The sequence below is a fragment of the Rana temporaria genome, chromosome 4 (genome assembly GCF_905171775.1).
Source record: "Rana temporaria chromosome 4, aRanTem1.1, whole genome shotgun sequence".
In the NCBI taxonomy this organism is placed as follows: domain Eukaryota; kingdom Metazoa; phylum Chordata; class Amphibia; order Anura; family Ranidae; genus Rana; species Rana temporaria.
Genome location: NC_053492.1, coordinates 358734159 through 358758215, shown reverse-complemented (window position 1 = coordinate 358758215; position 24057 = coordinate 358734159). Strand labels below are relative to the sequence as shown.

The 24057-nt window shown below is 44.1% G+C and overlaps 1 protein-coding gene across 1 annotated transcript in view; it reads right to left on the bottom strand.

Annotated features, from left to right (window-relative positions):
- Nucleotides 1-3821: 3821 nt before the first annotated feature.
- The window catches only part of ADGB (androglobin), a 422664-nt gene continuing 402428 nt past the window's right edge, over nucleotides 3822-24057 (bottom strand). The window contains exons 33-35 of the mRNA XM_040350874.1: nucleotides 23598-23688; nucleotides 15118-15301; nucleotides 3822-4281 (exon numbers count right to left, since the gene is read on the bottom strand). Of these exons, the coding sequence (XP_040206808.1) occupies nucleotides 4093-4281; nucleotides 15118-15301; nucleotides 23598-23688 (464 nt within the window). The 3' untranslated portion in view covers nucleotides 3822-4092. The remainder of the gene's footprint in view (nucleotides 4282-15117; nucleotides 15302-23597; nucleotides 23689-24057) is intronic.

The following is a 24057-nucleotide window of genomic DNA, read 5'->3' as shown; positions in this document are numbered from 1 at the left end:
GCTTTATATAATATTAGGTGGGATCCTTTACTGAGAGAAATAAGGAGGCTTCTATGGATAATTTGCATCTAAAATACTAGTTACCTTACTGATTTGGCTTCAGTACTTTTTAAGACTCCATTTATAAAAAAAAGCATAGTATATTATTTGGTTTAGGTCAGTCATTCTTCAAAAAGCACTAAGGCCACTGGATCAGCATGACTGTTAGGCAGGTATAATTTTTAATAGAAGTCAGCAATGACAGCCTCTATAATTCTTCAGCACAAGGAAAAAAAAAAAAAGATTAAAACGACAATTTGTGTAAAGGTTATACAAAAATATATTTTAATTGAAATTGCCATTTGAAATATAATTTTTTTTTCTGTTTGTGATGCTATTACAGCCTCTTAAAGTTCCCACTCAACACTGATTGCAATAGTAGAGCTAGGAAAAGACAACATCCTACAAAGTGTAGAAAAATGTAAGCAGGCACACATGACAATAAGCAAAACTCCAACTGCAGGCCTAATGGTACAAAATAAATACAGTATATAAGTAATACTATTTAGGACCGATGCACACCATTGAGGTGTGTTACATAATGGGGTGCCATTTATTTTGAATGGCACCCTAATGCACTAAAGGCATTGAAACTACAATGTACGTGCATCACAGTGTGCCACAATGCATAATAATGCATTTCATGGCTATATGATGCACTACAAAAAAATTGTGCTTTTCCTTAAAAGTTGTGTGCAATTCCAGCCCATTCAGTTGGGTGAGAGGTGTTAAAACAATGAACTGGAAAGCCAAGATGTAAATGGGTCCTTACAGCTTTAAAAATGTCACTGTCCCAACTTACAGAATCAAAATTGCCACAGGGGTAGTGTTAAACATTTAAAAGTAACTAAAAACAAAAATGCTTTAGGCTATTAGGTTGTGAATAGTGTAGGGAAGTGTTAAACAAGCTTCTTTTTTTGGGGGATTCTGTGTCCAGTAAGTGGGGTTTCCCCTCATGTCCTGTCCTAGAGACACATCAGGACAAAAAAAATCTCTCTAAAGAGTAGGAAATGCCGCGTACACACGATCAGAAATTCTGACAAGAAAAGTTTCCAACCGTGTGTAGGCCCCATCGGACTTTTTCTGTTGGAATTTCCAACAACAAAAATGTGAGAGCTGGGGGGAGATTCACAAAGAGATACGGCGGCGTATCTCCTGATACACCGTCGTATCTCTGAGATCTGACGGTCGGATCTATGCGACTGATTCATAAGAATCAGTTACGCATAGATCTCCCTTAGATCCGACACCATCGGATCTTAGGCTGCAATCTTCCGCTGTCCGCTAGGTGGCGTTTCGTGTTTTACTTGCGACGAATATGCAAATGAGGAGATACGCAGATTCAGAAGCGAACGCCCGCCCGTCGCTTTTTTTACGTCGTTTGCGTTCAGCTTTTTCCGGCGGATAGTTACCCCTGCTATATGAGGGGTAGCTAATGTTAAGTATGGGCGTCGTTCCCGCGCCGAGTTTTGAATTTTTACGTTGTTTGCGTAAGTCGGTCGCGAATACGGATGGCCGTAATTTACGTTCACGCCGAAAACAATGACGTCCTAGCGACGTCATTTGGAGCAGGCACACTGGGAAATTTCGCCGGCGGCGCATGCGCAGTTAAATCGGCGCGGGGACGCGCCTGATTTAAATTGTACACTCCCCCTAGCCACGGAATTTGAATTCCGCCGGGGGAGTTACGATCCGCCGGCGCAAGTTTGGAGGTAAGTGTTTTGTGAATACTGCACTAGCCTCGCAAAATTGCGCCGGCGGATCGTAATTCAGAGAGATTACGGAAATCTAAAGATCCGCTAATCTATGTGAATCTACCCCATGGTTCTCAAATTTTCCGACAGGAAATTCCGATCGTCTGTATGCAATTCCGACCCACAAAAAAAACATGCATGAATCAAGTCGACGCATGCTCGGAATCATTGAACTTTATTTTTCTCGGCTCGTTGTAGTGTTGTACGTCACCGCGTTCTTCACGGTTGGAATTTTGTGTGGCCCGTGTGTATGCAACTCAAGTTTGAGCCATAAATTCAGTCGGGAAAAAAATCCATGGTTTTCTTGTCGAAATTTCCGATTGTGTGTACGCGGCATTAGATGTCAAAATTTCCTCTCTATTCCTATTACAATTTTAGATTTCCAATCCCTTTATCTCCAACTGTGAGTGGTCACTGGCACTTATGAAAACTTTCAACAGTAGGGACAAAGTCCATAATAAAGTTGGACAGGGCTTTAATACTTAGGCCTCGTACACACGACCGGACATGTTTGCTGAAACTGGTCCGCGGACCAGTTTCCGCGGACATGTCCGACCGTGTGTAGGGCCTACCAGCTAGTTTTCCGGCCTAGCGGACAGGTTTCCAGCGGACAAAAGTTTCTTAAAATGCTAGGAAACTTGTCCGGTAGAAACCTGTCCGTCGGACATGTCCGATGGTTAGTACACCTAACCATCGGACCGAAATCCCCCGCATGCGTCGAAGTGATTCGACGCATGTGTGGAAGCATTGAACTTCCTGGTTCGCGCACGGCCCCCGTGTCATCGTCGCCGCCACGTCACCGCGGGGATTTTGGTCTGATGGGATTTTGGTCTAATGGTGTGTACACACATCAGACCAAAATCTCCCAGCAGACATGTTCGATGAAAACAGTCCGCGGACCGTTTTCATCGGACATGTCCGGTCGTGTGTACGAGGCCTTACTCCAAAATTAAAGAAATACATGTTTTGCCTTTAAATGCATTTAAAAGCGGCTGTCCAGGTTTACTTTCACTTTAAATTGTCTGTTTGTGCCAAGCTGGCCCAAGTGAACTATTTATTTCACCAACATGTATATAAACTGTTTGTAGCTTTCTCTGATTGATCTGAGTCAGAGAAGTGGGCTGATGACATTAGGATCTCTGACTCGGCCAGTCAGAGGAAGCTTTCTACTTATTGATAGAATACAAAGTTGCCTATGAATGGCAGAGTGCCAGCCAGTCCAATGCTATTTTGCTCCGGGCGTGAGACAGGGAAGGTCTTGTCTCACACCTGAAACACAGTGTTGTATACTGTATGTAACTAAGGCTATTTACAGTTTATACAGTGCGCCCAGTGGGCACACATGTTAGTGACTACCTTGGCCCAAACAAACTATTTAAAGAGAAAGTAAACCTGGACATCAGCTTTAAAGTCCAAAACCAGACAAACTTAATTTTAAAATGAAACAGTATGGAAATAACATAGGGGCTGCTAATTCTGATCTACTTCTAAAAGTGCTGGCAACCTGGATGCATCTGGCATCAATAGAGGCAGTATTAAAGCCAATGCATCAGTATAATAGCATATTCAGTAGGCATGATCAGCAATGGCAGCCTCCATAATGTTCTCATGATAAGTTTCCTTTAAGTTTAATGCCGCGTACACACAGTCGTTTTTTGTCTTGTAAAAAAACGTCGTTTTTTATCATGATAAAAAACTACGTTTTTCAAACTTCATTTTAAAAAACGACGTTGCCTACACACCATCGGTTTTTTCAAAATGCTCTAGCAAAACGCGGTTACGTACAACACGTACGACGGCACTCTGTTCCATTCAAGCTCGCGTCATAACTTGCTTCTGTGCATGCGCGGGTTTAAAAACGTTGTTTTAAACGTCGTTTTAGCCCACACACGATCATTTTTTATGACACAAAAAACAACGTTTTGAAAAACGACATAAAAAATTGAAGCATGTTCGATTTTTTTTTTTGTCGTTTTTCAGAAGACATAAAACGACGTTTTCCCCACACATGGTCATTTTAAATGACGTTTTTAAAAATGTCGTTTTTTTTCATCACAAAAAACGACCGTGTGTACGCGGCATAAGAGTGGAGAAGGGTTTGGACCTCTGTCATCTTTTTTGCTACATTTTTCTTCCTGTCCTAGTTCACTTATTAGCCTCATCATATGCATTGGTGCCACAGAGATAGAAAGTTAGAAGAAGTTTAACCCACTTTTTCTATTGATAATTATAAGAATGTTGGCTGGAGGTAAACTATAAAACAAAAAGAATACATATGGAAAGAGAGGCAATGGAAAAGCTATTTCTTCTTTTTAGCACTTTTTGCGCCTTTTCTTTTCTGGGCTGATGGACTTTTCTCCTTTTCTGCGGTAGCATCAGCATCACCAGGTGTCTGATTTTCTTGCTTTCTTTTCTCGGCTTCCAACAATTTATTTCGGTATTGCTCCCGGGCACTGAAAATATTCTCACGGGCATTATCAAGTGACATCTGCAAGAAATTTAATTTTTTTTTCAACTTTTATTGGATAATGCATATTTCAATTAATTATATTTAAAATTCAAATCATTTGCACCCACTACTTACTGCAACTAATATGCCAAAGCTAATGATAATAAATATATACAGTGGGAGAAATAATTATTTAATCCCCTGCAGATTTTGTAAGTTTGCCCACTTAGAAACAAATGAATGGTCTATAATTGTTATCATACGGTAGGTGTATTTTAACCACTTCAGCCCTGGAAGATTTGGTAGCTCAATGACCAAGCCATTTTTTTTGCGATACGGGATTGCGTCGGTTTAACTGACAATTGCACTGTCATGGGTCGTGGGCACTGATAGGTGGCATTGATATGTGGCACTGATGAGCACTGATAGGCGGCACTGATGGGCACTGATAGGCGGCACTGGTGGGCACTGATAGGCGGCACGGATAGGCGGCACTGAAGGGCAGCACTGATAACCACCACTGACTAGCATCACTATTGGGCACTGAGCAGGCGGCAACTAGTTAAATTGACAGGACTAATCTGTGTACCCCATGAGCACATACTGTAGCAGTCTGTGGGAGCCAGAATTGTTGGTTGGTAGGGGATCAAATACTTATTTCAATCACTGAACTGCAACTCAATTTATAACATTTGTATCATGTTGTTTTTTTCTGGATTTTTGGTTGATATTCTGTCTTTATCATTTAAAATACACCTATGATAACAAATATAGAGATCTGCACCCGCGCAGCGTATCAGAGATATGCTCCGCCGTATCTTACCTGGCTTTAAATCGAATCCTGGAAGAATTTGTGCCGTAAGTTACGGCGGCGTAGTGTATCTCTGGCGGCGGAATTCAAATCGGCGATTAGGGGGAGTGATTAATTTAAATGAAGTGCGTCCCCGCGCCGAATGAACTGCGCATGCTCCGTTTTAAAATTTCCCGCCACGCAACAACGTCATTTTTTTAACTTGGACGTGATTTACGTCCATCCCGATTCACGGACACCTTCCCATACTTAACATGGCAAGTCTAACTATACGCCGCAAAATAGCAGCTTTAACTATACGCCGAAATAGCAGCTTTAACTATACGCCGGAAAAAGCTGACTACAGACGATGTAAGAGAATGCGACGGCCGCGCGTATGTTCGTGGATCGTCGGAAATAGCTAATTTGCATACCCAACGCGGAAAACTACGTGAACGCCACCCAGCGGACGCCGAAGTATTGCATCTTAGATCCGAAGGCATACGAGGACGTACACCTGTCGGATCTAACCCAGATGCCGTCGTATCTTGGTTTAAGGATTCAAACCAAAGATACGACGCGGGTAATTTGAAAGTACGCCGGCGTATTAGTAGATACGCCGGCGTACTCTGTCTGTGGATCTGCCCCACTATTTCTTTGTAAGTTCACAAACTTACAAAATCTGAAGGTGATCAAAAAATTATTTTCGCCATACACTTTATAGCCATTCCTTTGAAATTTTCACATCAACCCTTCCAGTCTTCTACTATCATAGTTGCTAGCTAAATGTGGCCAAAACTTTTTTGTAATAGAGTGGGGAAAGTTTATTCGTCAGACATTTAATGTTATCCAGGGTTCTATTACAGGGATTACTCGACACTTTATGTCAGGGTGACAAGGACTTCACCAGAAATGAAGTGAGAGGAAATCTGCAACCACAACATAAACAGCAATAAAAAGCTGATGGGGTTCTAGCCTTTCTCAACCAAAAAAAGCATTTTTCTTTCTGTCAGTGTTTCAGATCTCCCTTTTACTCTCTTCCTGTGGTGCACTGTAGTAACACATTACATGCTTCAGCACGTTCTGGATTGCTGCGTTGCTGCATTTCATGGGTACACCATTTGGGTCAGAATATTTTTTTTTTTCCTCCTCTAAAACCTAGGTGTGTCTTATGGTCAGGTGCTCCTTATAGAGCAAAAATTACGGTATCCTGTTCTTTTCATATTGCTTAACCGGTTGAGACCCGGACCAATATGCAGGTTAGGGACCTTGCCCCTTTTTGCGATTCGGCACTGGGTCGCTTTAACAGACAATTGCACGGTTGATGCGATGTGGCTCCCAAACAAAATTGGCGTCCTTTTTTCCCCACAAATAGAGCTTGGTGGTATTTGATCACCTCTGCGGTCTTTATTTTTTGCGCTATAAACAAAAATAGAGCGACAATTTTGAAAAAAATTCTATATTTTTTACTTTTTGCTATAATAAATATCCCCAAAAAAGATCTAAAAAATTTTTTTTTCCTCAGTTTAGGCCGATTCTTTCTTATTTTTCTTGGTAAAAAAATCGCAATAAGCATTTATCGATTGGTTTACGCAAAATGTATAGTGTTTACAAAATAGGGGATAGTTTTATGGCATTTTTATTAATATTTTTTTTTTTTACTACTAATGAGAACAGACCCTGCCTGCTGATGGCGATCATGGATATCCTGCTGTCATGGAAGGTACCGTACCGAGCATCAACAACACACCTTCCCACAGACAGGGACTGCAGACTGGGATATGGGGAATAGGAGGGGCTGCAATGATGGGCACAGTGAGGCTGCATTCATGGGCACAGTGAGACTGCATTCATGGGCACAGTAAAGCTGCATTTGATGGGCACAGTGAGGCTGAAATGATGGGCACAGTGAGGCTGCAATGATGGGCACAGTGAGGCTGCAACGATGGGCACAGTGAGGCTGCAACAATGGGCACAGTGAGGCTGCAACGATGGGCACAGCGAGGCTGCAACGATGGGCACAGCGAGGCTACAATAGTGGGCACAGTAAAGCTGCATTTGTGGAGCACAGTGAGGCTGCATTTGATGAGCACAGAGAGGCTGCAATGGTGAGAACAGCGATGCTGCAATGGTGAGCACAGCGAGGCTGCAATGGTTGGCACAGTAAGGCTGCATTTGATGGGCACTGATGAGGCTGCATTTGATGGGCACTGATGTGGCTGCATTTGATGGGCACTGATGAGGCTGCATTTGATGGGCACTGATGAGGCTGCATTTGATGGACACTGATGAGGCTGCATTGAGCTCTTGTATCATGTCTGCAGCCTCTGACCATCTCCTGTATCATGTCTGCAGTCTCTGAAGGAGTCTGGAGAGGAGTCAAGAGTGGGAGCACCGCCGGGATGGGGGTCATGGGAGAAGTCAAATGTGTGTGGACTGTGGAGAGGAGACTATATAAGATAAAACCAGAGCCACTGAGCTGGAGCCGACCTCTCAGGTGCATGGTGCACCTGAGAGGAGGTCAGTGACAGCACCGCTAGGCCAGTCTGAGGGGGGTCCCTGATGCAAGAGGGGAGTGAGTACGATAATGTAAGGGGGCACTGATAATAAAGGTTTCTCCCTGATATCAGTAACCCCCCTTACCTTGTTTTCTTTCTGTGGAAGGTGGTTCCCCCCACGTTCTAAGGTCCCCCTTGATGATTGACCACTTTTAACTCAAATTTGCTCATATATATATATATATATATATATATATATATATATATATATATATATATATATATATATATATATATATATATATATATATATATATTAAGCCCTATGTGCTTTCATATCTGTCTTATCTATATATAATACACTCTTCAAATGTGCTTTAAAATGTATGGTTTTCCCTTTTATGAACAAGAAAATAATGACGCTATGCTGTTACGCTGGTATGACATTTTTTCCAGGGCTGGTTTTTATTCCCAGTCCGGCCCTGCAGACACTACACATCTCTATTACTGCTTGTCAAGAACTTGAAGGTTCATGATGAAGCACTTTGGAACTCAGAGAGGGCACTTGGGAGTTGTTTGTAAGCTGGGCTGCCATTTTGCTGTTCAGAACATGGCAGCTTCCCCAGCTGTCTTACTATAGTTACACAGTTGATGTAGACCACGTATCGGTTTTGCAGTAATGACAATTTTAGAGAATTTAAAAGTGTAATGTTAAAGCTAAACTCCAAGCATAAACATTTTTAGCCAGATTCATAAACACTTACAACGGCGTATCAGTAGATACGCTGTCGTAAGTCCGAATGTGGCGCCGTCGTATCTATAAGCGTATTCTCAAACTGAGATACGCTTCTCTGTTGCTAAGATATGACCGGCGTAAGTCTCCTACGCCGTTGTATCTTGGCTGCATATTTACGCTGGCCGCTGGGGGCGTGTATGTGGATTTACGCCTAGAATATGTAAATTAGCAAGATACGCCGATTCACAAACGTACTTGCGCCCGATACGCTGGTTACGTAAGGCGTTTTTCCGGCGTAAAGATAAACCACCAAAAAGATGGCGCAGCCCATGCAAGGTATGGACGACGGAACAGCCATCGTATTTTACGTTGTTTGCGTAAGCATACGTGAATGGGGCTGGGCGTAGGTGACGTTCACGTCGAAAGCATTGAGTATTTCCGACGAGATTCTGAGCATGCGCGCGAATGCGCCGTACAAACGGCCCTCATTTACATGGGGTCACGGCTACTTTACATGTAGCACGCCCACTACCTGCCTATTTTGAATTAGGCGGGGTTACTCCGGGCCATTTGCGCTACGCCGACGTAACTTAGAAGGCAAGTGCTTTGTGAATACAGTACTTGCCTCACTATGTTACGTCGGCGTAGTGCAAATGGGATGCGCTACGCCGGCATAAAGTTACGCCGCCATACGTGAATCTGGCTATTAATTTTTAATATACTGCTCAATACCCACAAATGATATCAATCCACTTTGTGTGCACCACATACATTTGCAAACTCAGTTATTCCCTTGCAAAAACTGCAGTAACATCATTACTGTGATGCATAACCTATACAGAAGAGCAGACCTGTGAGAGCCTCCCAGAAGTTGCCCCTCCACCTTCTGTTTGCCGGTAGAGAACTACAGAGGGGCAGATACTAGAAACTTCTAATGCTCACATATGCATTTATCAGGGCTTGACAAATATATCGGATCACAGTATAATCAGCACTGGCACCATTTGGCTTTATTTAAAAAGTCATTAAACATGGCCCTCTACTGGAAGATCAGTTAGTAAAGGACAGCAGCAGAAGCAGGTGAATTAACCACTTGCTTACTGGGCACTTAAACCCCCCTCCTGCCCAGACCAATTTTCAGCCTTCAGCACTCTCACTCTTTGAATGTCAATTGCGCGGTCATACAACGCTGTACCTAAATGAAATTTGTATAACTTTTTTTCCCTCAAATATAGCTTTCTTTTGGTGGTATTTAATCACCTCTGCGGTTTAAATTTTTTGTAAAAAAAAATTTAAAGACCGAATTGATCTGTTTATATTTTGTTATAAAATTTTGCAAACAGGTACTTTTTGTCCTTCATTGATGTACGCTGATGAGGCTGCACTAATGGGCTGTACTGATTGGCACTGATGGGCTGCACCGATGCGCACCGATGGGCTGCATTGATGGGCACTAATAGGCTGCACTGGTGGGCACCGATAGGCGGCACTGGTGGGCACTGAGAGGTGGTGACACTGAAGGGCATTGATAGGTGGCACTGGTGGGCACTGAGAAGTGCCACTGATAGGTGTCAGTGACGGGCACTGATAGGTGGCAGTGATAAGCACTGATCGGCACTGGTAGGTGACACAGATAGGCAGCACTGCTGGGTGGCACCGATTGGCACCACTGGTGGGCATTGATAGGTGCCACTTTTTTGCACTGGTGGGCACTGGCAGGTGGCATTGGCAGGTGGCACTAACAGGCGGCACTGGCAGGTGCTAATGGTGGGCACAGATGAGGCAGATGTGCCTCTTCCTCTTCGGGACCGATGTCCCTAGCACAAGAGCTGGTGATCGGCTTCATTTTCTCTCATGCTGTCAGCGTGAGGAGAAAAAAAAAAGATTACCGAGGTTTTGTTTGCATCGTGTGATCAGCTGTCATTGGCGTGAGTAAAAAAAAAAAGCTTTAGGGCTCTTTCACACGGAGCGGACCGTTTCCGGGTCCGCTCCGTGTGTCTCCGTCGGCTCAGCGGGGATCCCCACACAGTGCAGGGACCGCCCTGTCTCTGCTCCGCTGTCCCCTATGGGGAACCTGATGCAGACGGACCGTCTGTCCGTCTGCATCAGTTCCGCTCCGCCGAACGGAAGAAAAATAGGGTTTCTTCCGTTCAGAAAAGCGGATCCCGACTGACGCGGACGCTAGCAGATGCTCCATCCGCTAACGGACGCGTTCCCATAGGGATTCATTACAAGTCCGTTAACGGACTTGTAATGAGCGGACGAACGGTCCGCTAGTGTGAAAGGACCCTTAAAGAAAAATTAAGAGTTGACATGTCAGGCAGGATGGCTCATGATTGAAAAATTCTGCTGTCAGCAAGTCAAAGTGGCAATATTGAGCCACATGGCAAGCGCTCTGCAGGTCCAATTACAAAATCAAAATCTGATCTAAAAAAAGAAAAAAATCCAGACCACCATGCCAACAATACAGAGCTGAGCAATTCAAATTTTTGAGCCTCTATTTTAGCAAGGTATTTGCATATTACATGCCTGTATATCAAACCTCTCAACCAAGCTTATCCTAGCCAGCATCTTCTACTATGGCACCAGAATATGGAAAAGAATGTAACAAGACGTAAGAAGACCTCCAACATCATGGTTCGCACTAATGCTGGCCATACACTATACGAAATATCGTCCGAAATTCGGTCATTTAGACAGTTCGTTAGGTTTTCGGACAGTTAATGGGCACAAATCAGAAATCAGTTGAGAAGTTTTTGAGCCGAAAAACGAAGGACAAGTTTGAAAATTTTCTGCCGAACGAACGATAAATTTATAGGTTAATGTGTTTTACGTCCAAACTGGCTGCACTAGGTATATGTGGAAAAACAAACAAAAACTGGATTAATTTATGTCCAATGAACGATTTATTGGTCATTACATGATGGCACTATTGTTTGCTCTCGCGAGCGAATGTTTGTTTTTTGAAAATGGATTTGAACGATTTTTCGTATAGTGTATGGCCAGCATAAGACCTCAATCATTGCAAGAACTAAGTATAGTGCCTACTGTCTCTACCTTCCCACCTACTATGCCTAATGCTAAATTACAGGTATAGTTTAGGACAATACATGTATTAAAATACACTATATTGTCAAAAGTATTGGGACACCTGCCTTTCCACGCACATAAACTTTAATGGCATCCCAGTCTAAGTAGGGTGTCTATGGGAATGTTTGACCACTTTTCCAGAAGCACATTTGTGAGGTCCTTGCACTGATGTGGACAAGAAGGCCTGGCTTGCAATCTCTGCTCTAATTCATCCCAAAGGTGTTCTATCGTGTTGAGGTCAGGCCAGGCCAGTCAAGTTCCTCCACCCAAAACTCGCTTAACCATGTCTTTATGGACCTTGCTTTGTACACTGGTTCAAATCTTTTGGTGAAGGGGGGACATGGTGTAGAGTTGTTTTTCAGGGGTTGGAGTCCTGACCTTAACGCGATAGAACAACTTTGGGATGAATTAGAGGGGAGACTGCCAGCCAGGCCTTCTCATCCAACATCACTGCCTGACCTCACAAATACATTTCTGTAAGAATGGTCAAACATTCCCATAGACACACTCCTAAACCTTGTGGACAGTCTTACCAGAGGAGCTGAAGCTGTTATAGCTGCAAAGGGTGGGCCAACTCAATATTGAACCCCAATGCTGTGTACACACGGTCGGAATTTCCGACAACAAATGTTTAAGAGTTGGTTCTCAATTTTTCCCGGTGTACAAAAGTTCTTGTCGTAAATTCTAATCGTCTCTTGCCAATTCCGATGCACAAAAATCCTACACATGCTCGGAATCAATTCGACGCATGCTCGGAATCATTGAACTTAAATATTCTCGGCTCGTCGTAGTGTTGTATGTGACCACGTTCTTGACGTTTGGAATTTCCGACAACATTTGTGTGACCGTGTGTATACAAGACAAGTTTGAGCGAACAATCTGTCGAAAAAAAATCCACGGTTTTGATGTCGGAATGTCCGACCGTGTGTACGCAGCATTAGGACTAAAACTGGGATGCCAATAAAGCTCATGTGCATGTAAAGGCAGGCAGCCAGTTAGGGAAAACTCCACTGCTGCCATATCTTAACTTAAGCACTTGAAATTGTCCTGCCAAATGTGAGTTTATCAGCTTTAAAGTGGAGTTCCACCCATAAATATAACATTACATCAGTAGTTTTAAAAAAATGTCATTAGTCCTTTAAGGAAAAAAATCTTTTTTTTAGATGCCTTCAAAGTGTTGTTGCTAGGCAGAATAGTTAATATTCCCTCTTCCTGCACCTAGGTGCTTAAGCTTCACCGCACAGACTCCTGGGAATGTAGTGGGTGTAACTTTCCAGGAGTCTGTGCACTCCCCAGTCTCGAAGAATCATGTGACTTGGACAGTACAGGTGCTGAAACCTGTTAAAAGCAGAAAAATAAAAACAGCCCGCACAGAGCATGTAAATAGTCCTGCAGCAGCGCTGCAAACCCCTGGTTTGGAAAAAGATAAAAGCTGTGTGGGATGACTCGATCAGATGTAGTTTAGGTATGTGCTCCAATCACCAAAAGGCATTCACCACGTGGGGGGATATGGGGTCCCCTTCGGGGGAAACACTCACCAGATGGTTTCTTTATACTCGCATTTCCATATAAATCACCTCACGTATCACCTTCAGATGTTTGGAAACTGCATACCCCTCTCCTATCTTGATCACCGTTATTGTATTCACTTTCCGGGTGTAGTGTCCGCAGATGTATGAGGAAATGAAAAAACCATATGGTGCAATATCGTTTTTGAATATTTAATGTTACCCCAAAAACAGATATACAATGGTCCCCTCATAAAAACGTGCGTACCAAAAAATACATTAAATCAGGCATATAAAGGTTTCTTTAGCGTTTCTCACTGTTAGGTGTAGACCCCTGAAGACCGCTCTATAGGCTTTCCTGTGGCTGTCACTTCCTGGTTTCTCCCACAGTGGAACGCATACGTCACTTCCGGTCGGGTGCTGGATAGCAACGCTCTGACGTTTCGTCCGTTCGGACTTTTTCCAAGACTTTTTCCGCTCTTGGAAAAAGTCCGAACGGACGAAACGTCAGAGCGTTGCTATCCAGCACCCGACCGGAAGTGACGTATGCGTTCCACTGTGGGAGAAACCAGGAAGTGACAGCCACAGGAAAGCCTATAGAGCGGTCTTCAGGGGTCTACACCTAACAGTGAGAAACGCTAAAGAAACCTTTATATGCCTGATTTAATGTATTTTTTGGTACGCACGTTTTTATGAGGGGACCATTGTATATCTGTTTTTGGGGTAACATTAAATATTCAAAAACGATATTGCACCATATGGTTTTTTCATTTCCTCATACATCTGCGGACACTACACCCGGAAAGTGAATACAATAACGGTGATCAAGATAGGAGAGGGGTATGCAGTTTCCAAACATCTGAAGGTGATACGTGAGGTGATTTATATGGAAATGCGAGTATAAAGAAACCATCTGGTGAGTGTTTCCCCCGAAGGGGACCCCATATCCCCCCACGTGGTGAATGCCTTTTGGTGATTGGAGCACATACCTAAACTACATCTGATCGAGTCATCCCACACAGCTTTTATCTTTTTCCAAACCAGGGGTTTGCAGCGCTGCTGCAGGACTATTTACATGCTCTGTGCGGGCTGTTTTTATTTTTCTGCTTTTAACAAGTGACTTTTATTTTTAAGCAGCTGCTTTTACTATTATTTTATTTATTGTGTTTTATCGTGATTAGAATTTTTATTGCCTAGACTTTGTAGCTTACTCCTAAAGCGCAGGGTTGTACTATCAATAGAGGGCCACCAATCAGTACTATTTTATATAAGGTGCTGAAACCTGATCTGAAAATTATTACATTGTTTGTGCAGCACTGAGCATGTGCGAGATCTGCAAGGCTGAAATCCAGGAAGTCATACAGTCTGGCTTCATGATGCCCACACTTAAGATGGCCCCAGTCAATTTCTATTTTATAAAGTATCTAAATGCTGTAACAACCTAACAAAACGGACCTTAGTTTACAGACTAACTTTACTAGAATACATTAAGCTTGTGTATTACAGGGGTATTTATATTTAAAAAGTGAAATTGTGGCCGGAACTCCGCTTTAATAAATTTTTGTACATTTTTTATATGGAATCACGCGATGTGGCCTTCTTTCTTCTCTTGTCCCCCTTACCAATTATTGCATCATTGGCGTGAGTTTTGGCTCCATCCATTGTTGATTAGTCCATTCCTGCGGGTTGTGTGGATTGCATCCCCACGGATGTCTGGATGTCATCTGGTTCATCAGTTGAGGTTTTGGTTTTCCAAGTTTCCATCTTGTTGGTTCTGACAACACACGCCTTACGTGTCCAAAACATCCGGTAACCCTGCACTCTTATCGGTGGTCGGTCAGCACACTATATATTTCCTGTTCACCATTCAGAAGTCTGCATAATACTTTGAAGGTGTTGGTGTTTTGCTTTCACGCATTCCGTGTTGATACATGGTGGACTCTTTATCGTTTTATTTACATCTATACATGGACTTTCAAAGTTATTCACTTGTGTTGTGTGATATTGTTTTATTATCATAGTGAATTTGTCACTTTTGGGCGTCACACCTCCTCTATACTTTTACAGTTTGGTGTCACCTTTCTGATAAAGCTATTTAAGCGCTACACTTTTATTTACCTTTGTTTACAGATATTATCCAATTAGCCATGATAGCTGCTTTTGACAATATAGTTTATATGTATTAAAAGTACAACAGTTTATTTAAAATATCCAAATGTGAGCCCAGATTAACTGAAATACATTGAACGTTACCTGTAACTCTTCATACATTTGCAGCACTTTGTGCTTCAGCAAATTTCGTGCATTTTTCTCTTGATCCCTGTGCTGTAAAACCTCTTCCCTTAGCTGCCTGAATTGTCGCATTTCCTCTGCTTTTTGCAATACTTGTTGCTGAATGACACAATCATTTCTTAACATTGGTTCTGGCTTTGTTTTTCTGAAATAAGAGAAGAAATTATATTTTGTACAGAATGTATTAAAACAATGCTTACACAAACAGGCAAACATATTGCAAATGCAACAGCAAGACCCACAAGGGAGGAAAGAACCAAGGCTTCCATCTATTACCACTGTACTGTAGTAGGCTATAGTAAGTATAAACGTTCTGATTTCTTGATCATACATCTCGGGACACAGAGCCTTAATTACTTAATGGGTTAGGAAGTCACCACAGGTGATTGGACACTGGCAAACCCAATTAAAATTGAGTTTCTCCCCTATATAACCCCACCCAAATGGAGAGTACTTCTGTTTTTTTGCCAGTGTTTAAGGTGATTGTTCACGTTCAACATGTGCGAAGAAGAAAAATGCTCTTTTGATGGTCTGGCTGCGGAGACATAGGAGCTATAACCGGATTTACATTCCTCAGGCGATATCAAAAGCCTAAGATGGTTGGTACCCGGGCCTCGTGTAAAGAAGAAACAAGGTTTGCCTGTAATGTCTCTCTGCGGAGGTTTGGGCTCTGGGATCCAGACTTTGGTGTACTAATACATCTGTGGCACGAAAAGTTTCTGGCAGAGTCTTCTACAGGTCCAGGTATGAGGTTTTCTCTAATAAATGATAAACCTGAAGGTTGGTACAACTTGCCCACCATGATGGGTGAAAGCTGGAACTACTTTTAGTAGCTTTCCTGCGGCGTGGATAAGGTAAGAAGAGGATAATTTTATTTATGTCCTATCTTCTTTGAGTAGGATGTCTTCCCTGGTTCTCACCACTGGAGGGAGTAAGTACAAACCTGGTGTTTTTTTACATAGCCATCCAGGATACATGCTCAGTGAAGTCGGTCAGATTTAACACCACTCCCCTCCTTCTGCTGCAGGCTCTGCCACAATATGCATACAAGGGTCCATAATGATTCCCCCCCAGTAATCTCTCCCCCCTCTTCCTCGTTTCCTGGGTGCCGCCATTACAGCGGCGTGCGCACCAGGAGCGCGTTTTTTGCTGTCTGAATGAGACGTGGATACGGGGAGGGCCAAGTGGTTGCTATTGATCCTTGCGCAATGCGGGACACCTGTGTGCAGGCGCCAAGAGGCTGGTTCAAAGCCCAGCATGCCAGAGTCTTCTGTAAGCAGCATGGACACAGAGCTGTGGGCTGTAAGCATCCTTGTGGATTGAACCAGGCAAATCTAAGACTCCTACTCTGCATCAGGTTGTGCAGTGAGCTGATATTTTGTGTATTGTAAGACTATAGCACAACAGTGATCACAATTGTATTTGTGGATAGTACCTTTGCTTTGCAGTAAGGACTATGTCCCCGAGAAGAGGGTCAAGGGCTAGTAAAAGGGGCACCAGAAAATCCCTGCGTACAGCTAAGGATTCTGAGCGTGCCTGCAGTTTAGCATCCCCCTCTGCCAGCTTGATAGCAGCCTCACAGGATGAGCCCCTGTCTGGTTTTGCAGCTTCTCCTATGGCAGCTCCTGTATACACTGAGGCCGCTTTAAAAGTTGCTTTAGATGGCTTAGAAGGAAGGATTGCTAATATTGTCGCAACCTCCTTGAGGGATAGCAGAAAACGGGGTAGATCCCCTTCATCTCCTTTGGCTCTCTTTTCAGATGAGCCTTCTAAAACGCTAAAGATGCAGGTGCAATATTATGCAGGGGTGGTGCAAACCACTTACAAATTGCCTCCTTTTGAAGCTTGTAGGCCCTCTGTTTCCTCTTTGGGATCTTGTAAATCCCCACAGGCTGCATGCGCCTTTCCAGTTCATCCCTTGCTGGATAAACTGATGTATGATGACTGGGTTCACCCAGATAAACTGTTTTCTCCTCCTAGGTAGTTTTCCCTCCTTTATCCTATGGAGGAAGGTTTCACCAAGAAATTGGGGGTACCTGCTATTGATGCAGCTATTTGTTGTGCAAACAAAAACCTGACCTGTCCTATAGACAACGCGCAGGGTTTTAAGGATCCAACTGATAAAAAGCTGGAGTCCCTATTAAAAACCTCCTCTCCCGTGGCTGGGGCTGTAGTACAACCCGCAGTTGCAGGTATTGGTGTATGTCAGTTCCTCAAGGAACAAATGAAGCAGATGATTAACCTCCTCCCTACAGAGGAGATTGAGGTTTGAGGACCTTCCTAAGGCCTTGTGCTTTGCGATTGATGTGATTATGGACTCTATTCAACAAGCATCTCGCTTGAGTCTCCTGCAGGTACACATGCGCAGGTCCCTTTGGTTAAAACATTGGGAGGCCGAGGCTTCTTGCAATAAATACTTGGCAGCATTCCCCTTTGGGGGAGAACGCCTGGGGATGAGCTGGATAGATTACCGGAGTCAAGTCTACTCTACTGCCGGTTAAGAAGAAGAGTAAGCGTCCCTCATTTAAACTTACACTTTCTCCAGCCCCTGGAAACTCGGTCTCCAGGCAGTGGCCATGGCCTCCCCAGTCTAACGCTAGGGGAAAAGCCCTGAGCCAAGCCCAAGGGCAGAAAAGAACTTGGGGTTCAAAGTCTAAGCAGACCCCCCAAAACTTCCCTATGAAGGGATGCCCCCGCTCGGCCGAGTGGGGGGGAAGGCTGCTGCATTTTGCAAATGCCTGGCGGAACGAAGTTCAGGACAAGTGGGTCATCGCCACAGTCTCCTCAGGCTACAAGCTAGAATTCAGAGAATTTCCGCCACTCCGTTTTCCGAGATCAAAAATTGCCAAAGATCCAGAAAAAAGAAGGCCTCTACTGATGGCCTTGAAACACCTGTTTTCCCAAGGGTAATCTTGGAGATAGCCCCAGAGGATCAGGAGTCAGAATTCTATTCAAACCTGTTTACAGTTCCAAAACCAAACAGGGATGTCAGACCTATCCTAGATCTGAATCAGTTCCCGAATATTCGCTCCTTCCACATGGAGTCTGTCCATTCAGTTGTTTCCACCCTTCAGGGAGGAGAATTCCTGGCATCAATAGACATCAGAAATGCATATCTACATGTGCCAATATTTCCTGCTCACCAAAGGTTTCTAAGGTTTGTGGTGGATCAGCGCCACCTTCAGTTTGTGGCCCTTCCTTTTGGGCTGGCTACAGCACCTCGAGTATTCACAAAAATACTGGCCCCGGCCCTAGCAAGGCTAAAGGCACAAGACATAGCAGTAACAGCCTACCTGGACGATCTGTTGATCATAGATCAGTTTGCCACACGCTTGGGCCACACTGGGCGCAGCACAGTGGAATATTTAGAGTACCTAGGCTGGGTCCTCAATCTGAAGAAATGTTCCTTGCAGCCTCAAAAAAGGCTAGACATGTCCCTAAGCAAGGTATTACTTCCCAAGCCAAAGGCAAAAGCCATAGGAGACTTGGTCCGAGTGGTAAAGGCAAAAAGAAGGCCTTCCATCCGTCTATGCATGAGATTATTGGGAAAGATGGTAGCCTCATTCGAGGCTGTCCCTTATGCCCAGTTCCACTCAAGACTGTTACAGGGCAGAATTCTGTCAGCTTGGAGCAAAGATGTTCAGGCCCTGGATCTTCCTATGATCTTATCTCAAGGGGTTCGCCAGAGCCTAAATTGGTGGTTGCTCCCCCAAAATCTGTCAGAAGGAAAATCCTTCAGTCATCTGGAAAGTGGTGACCACAGATGCCAGCCTTCTGGGCTGGGGGGCAGTGCTAGAAGAAGCATCTGCCCAGGTCCGGGGTCCGGGGCCGAAAAGCTCCCACCCATCAACATTCTGGAGATTCAGGCAATTCATTTGGCCCTCAAAGTTTGGTCTTACAGACTGCAAGGCTGGCCTGTTCGGGTTCTTTTCGACAATGCTACGGCCGTGGCATATATCAATCACCAAGGAGGCACTAGAAGTCTGGATGCCCAAAAAAAGAGGTGAATCACATCTTGACCTGAGCAGAAAGGCATATTCCTCGCCTATCTGCGGTCTTCATTCCAGGGGTATAAAATTGGCAGGCGGATTTTTTAAGCCGCCAGCAACTGAGTCCAGGAGAATGGTCTCTACACCTCGACATGTTTCAAATCATATGTCAGAAATGGGGAACCCCAGATGTGGACCTGTTGGCTTCCAGGTTCAACCCAAAGCTGGACAGCTTTGTGTCAAGAACAAGAGATCCCTGTGCTCAAGGGTCAGATGCCCTGACAATCTCATGGGATCAGTATTCCCTGATTTATGCATTCCCTCCAGTTCTGCTTCTCCAACGATTCCTTCAGAGAGTCTAGAAGGAAGGAAAGTCAGTGATTTTGCTTGCCCCGACTTAGCCCAGGAGACCCTGGTACGCAGAAGTCGTAAGGATGGCAGTAGGAAGACCTTGGGTTCTTCCGTTACGCCCAGACCTCTATCGCAGGGTCCAATATTCCATCATGCCTTACAAAGTCTAAATTTGATAGTTCGGCTGTTGAGACCCACGTTCTGAGGAAACGTGGGCTCTCAGGGCCAGTCCTATTCACTCTGGTTAATGCTAGGAAGCCGGCCTCCAGGCTCATCTACTACAGAATCTGGAAGGTATATGTTTCCTGGTGTGAACCCATTAAGTGGCTTCTCGGGAAATTTGCCATTAATAGGATTCTTGCCTTTCCTTAGTTGGGCTTAAATATGAAGTTGGCCTTGAGCACTATCAAGGGCCAAATCTCGGCTTTGTCTGTATTTTTTCAAAAACCGCTTGCCTCTTTTTCCCTAGTCAGGGCCTTTGTTCAGGGTGCACTGTGTTTGAATCCGCCGGTTAAGTCTCCCATGTGCCCATGGGATTTGAATTTGGTATTATATGTTTTACAGAAGCTACCTTTTAAACCTTTACACCAAGTTTCTCTAAGTCTGTTGACACAGACAGTTTTTTCTTGTAGCCATATCCTCAGCAAGGAGGGTATCGGAAATTGGCAAACCCAATTAAAATTGAGCTCCTCCGGTATATTACTCCTCCCAAATAGAGAGTACCTCAGTTCTGGAAGGTATATGATCCGATCGTGTGTACAGGCTAGCGGCCAGATTTCCAGCGGACAAATGTTTCTTAGCATGCTAAGAAACATGTCCGCTGGAAAGCTGTCCGGCGGACATGTCCGCTGGTTAGTACACCTAACCAGTGGACAGATATCTCCCGCATGCGTCAAATGGATTCGACGCATGCATGGAAGTATTTTACTTCCTGGTTTGGTGACGTGGCGGCGTCAACGTCACCGCCACGTCACCGTGCTGTATGTCCGCGCGGATTTCGGTTTGATGGTGTGTACAGCCATCAGACCGAAATCTCAGAGCGGACATATCCGATGAAAACGGTCCAGCGGACCGTTTTCATCGGACTGTCCGCTCGTCTGTACCGGGCCTTACGGCTCAGATAAGGAAGACTGATTGTCTATTCATTCTACCAGAAGGCCCAAAGAAGGACCAGGCAGCGTCAAAATCCACTATTGCAAGATGGATTCGACAAGTCATTATTCAGGCCTATGGTTTAGAAAAGAAGATCCCTCCTTTTCAGGTGAAAGCGCACTCGAGTAGAGCAGTTGGTGCTTCATGGGCAGTGCATCACCAGGCCTCCATGGATTAGATCTGCAAGGCTGCTACTTGGTCTTCGGTCCATACATTTAATAAATTCTACCAGGTAGATGTGAGAGGTTACGAGGATGCCGCCTTCGGGGCGTAGTGTGCTGCAGAAAGCAGTATAGATCCTCTGACTCAATGGCGGAATTATTCTGATCTATGTCTCCCTCCCATCAAATTTTAGCATTGCTATGGGACATCCCATTAAGTAATTGAGGCTCTGTGTCCCGTGATGTATGATCAAGAAAATAGGATTTGATTTTTTAATATAGCTTACCTGTAAAATCCTTTTCTTGGGAATACATCACGGGACACAGAGCTCCCACCCCTCTTCGGAGTTTAACGTGAAACACTTATTGCTACAAAACTGAGGTACTCTCTATTTGGGAGGAGTAATATACCGGAGGAGCTCAATTTTAATTGGGTTTGCCAGTGTCCAATCACCTGTGGTGACTACATAACCCATTAAGTAATTAAGGCTCTGTGTCCTGTTAAAGTTTCCCAAGAAAAGGATTTTTACAGGTAAGCTGTATTAAAAAATCCTATTATTTTAGTCTTCACTGGCTCTATATGTGTTTCAAGTCTGTAATGCCCTAACTAGTGAAACCAGGATCTACATGTGACAGGCAGCACAGAGAACAGAGAGCAGGAGCTGCATGCTCTGATCTCTACCATCTCTGTCCACACCCAAATCAGAGCAGGAGGTTAGAAGGAGGCTCGCTAACCCTTCAGGCTCTGCTCGTGTAGTGTGATCACTGCACAGGCAGAGAGAGGGACGTGAGCTGTTTACTAACAGCTTGCATCCTGACAGGTCGCACCTTGTTGGAATATGTGGTGCGAGCCACTTCTGACAGTTTCCTGCTCGATTATAATGATGCAGGGGGTTTAGTTAATTCCCCAGCTTGTCTTTAAGTATAGTTTGTAAATAAATATGTACCACATTTATCGGGGTAAAGCGCGCATCGGCGTATATCGCGTACCCCAAACCTAGAAGGGAATTTTAAGGAAAAAAAAGAAATACTTACAGTTTGAATGCTGCTCGTCTGTGTCTTGCCCGGCGGCCTTGTCCGGTCCGGCGTCCGTCTGCGGCCTTGGTGGTGTCCTCCCCGCTTCTCCCGCGCTGTGTCTGTGCGCCGCCGCCGACATATACCGAGTGCAGTACACTCGGGTACACTCGGCTAGGCTCGGCCACGCTTGGATCCTCTCGCATAAAGGCTAGGAGGCGGGACAGGGCGTGACCGCGAGCGGAGCCGAGCGTGGCCGAGTTTGGCTGAGTGTACTGCGCTCGGTATATGTCGACGGCGGCGCTCAGACAGCGCGGATCGGCGTATAACGCGCACCCATGATTTCCCCCTGATTTTAAGGGGAAAAAAGTCACTTTGGGTAGGGGGTTTGTGCAACTCAGGTTACCTTGGAGAGCTCTGGAAACTCCATGTCTAGCTTTCCCGGACCCTCTTATGTGTAAATCACAATGTCTCTAATAGGGGCACAGGGTGAATGAGAAATCCAGTCTGATCTGTACTAATCGGACTCAATCTTGTATATATGTATATATATATATATATATATATATATATATATATATATATATATATATATATATATATATATATATATATATATATATATATATATATATATATTTATATTGCATATTGTCTCATATTGTTGTGTACACTTTGCTGTGATTGTTTGGGGTGTGACTGTATTCTATTGTTCTATTGTGGCTGTCTGCCTCAACTATTATGGGATGCAAGTGAGGAAAGAGGGAGAGGGACTCCTCCAGCAGCCCCCCTGCTGATAAGACAGTTTATTGATGAGAAGTTTGAACCCACCTGACCTGTGTGTCTATGGTCATTGGACAGTTTAACCCACTCGGTTTTCCAAGGGTGGGGGGAGGTGTCTTGAAGGGGGATATCTTTGTAACATGTGCTCGAATAAAGTAGTCTGCTGGTTTTTACCCTACACTGAAGTACGGCTGGTGACTGGGGGGGGGGGGCTAAAGAGTCTTGGATAGTGCTGGTTCTGGACAGAGGAAGCATTGACGGTGGACACAGTCCTGTTTGAGGACAAGGGTTTGTCACAGAGACCTATTGACTTTTGTAAAGTGGGATTTTTAATGATAGGTCCATATTAGTTTTATTTTTTTTAAAGGTGAGTACAATTTGCACACTGCATTTATAGCCAAAGCCAGGCAAAAAAAAGCTCGCCCCTGCAGTGGTGCTGTACCCACACTGCAAGGGTTAATTGCTAATTTTTGTTTCCTGGAGAGATGAAGGGAGATATACTTACCTGATCCTATGATTCTTCCCCTACAACACTGGTCCCTGCAGTTCCTGCACTCTACTGGTCTTGAGTCATGGACAGTTTCCGACATCATCAAGCCTAGAGCAGGACCTGCCCTGGACGTGAGGATGAAAGGAACAATCAGTGGACCAGAGGATCAGGTGGGTATACGGCATTCTCCTCTTCCCTAGACAAAACAAGCTCTTAACTCATGGGCACAGCATGGGCACTGCTCCACTACAAGGGAAACCTTTTTTTTTTTGTGCTTGGCGTGGGCTGTAATTGCCTACATTCTTTGAATTTCCCCTTGCTAGATCTGAGAATATCTGTTTTTAGAATACTTTTTACAGATCTGTAGCCACAGAGTTATCAGTTGTTACCATCGTTAGGGTGGCAAATGCAAAGCCAAAGATCATATATTACTGTCTGGAAGGTTCACCTCTATTTATAAGATTTCATATTTAGGTTGCATAAATCATTTCTATAACTTACCTAATAAAAGGTGTTAAATCAAAAGGTTCTTGTTTATTGGGGACAAGTAGATTTGACAACACATTCTCCTGTGCTTTTGAATTCGGCAGCACTGCAAATAGTAAGAAGAATTCATATTTTACAATGACTTCTTTAGTGTTTGAAACAAGGAACTAAAAAATAAAAAAAACGTTAAACCCATTATAGATTGCAAATAATAATGCTCCACCCTTTTATTAAATTGAGAATATATTATAAATTATTATATAAAAATGTGAAAGTTGCTAGTCTGGTACCCCCCAGGGCATCATAACACATGGGTACTGCATTTTCTATGAGCGGAGATTTTGTCACTAATCAGTGCAGCTTGTTCTCAAAAGTTTACAGGACTACGAAGTTTACTAACCCCCCTACGCAGGAGAACGAAAGGTGGCGATTACCCAGCACCGCCCCCTGCATGTAGATTAAGGGGCTGGATGCA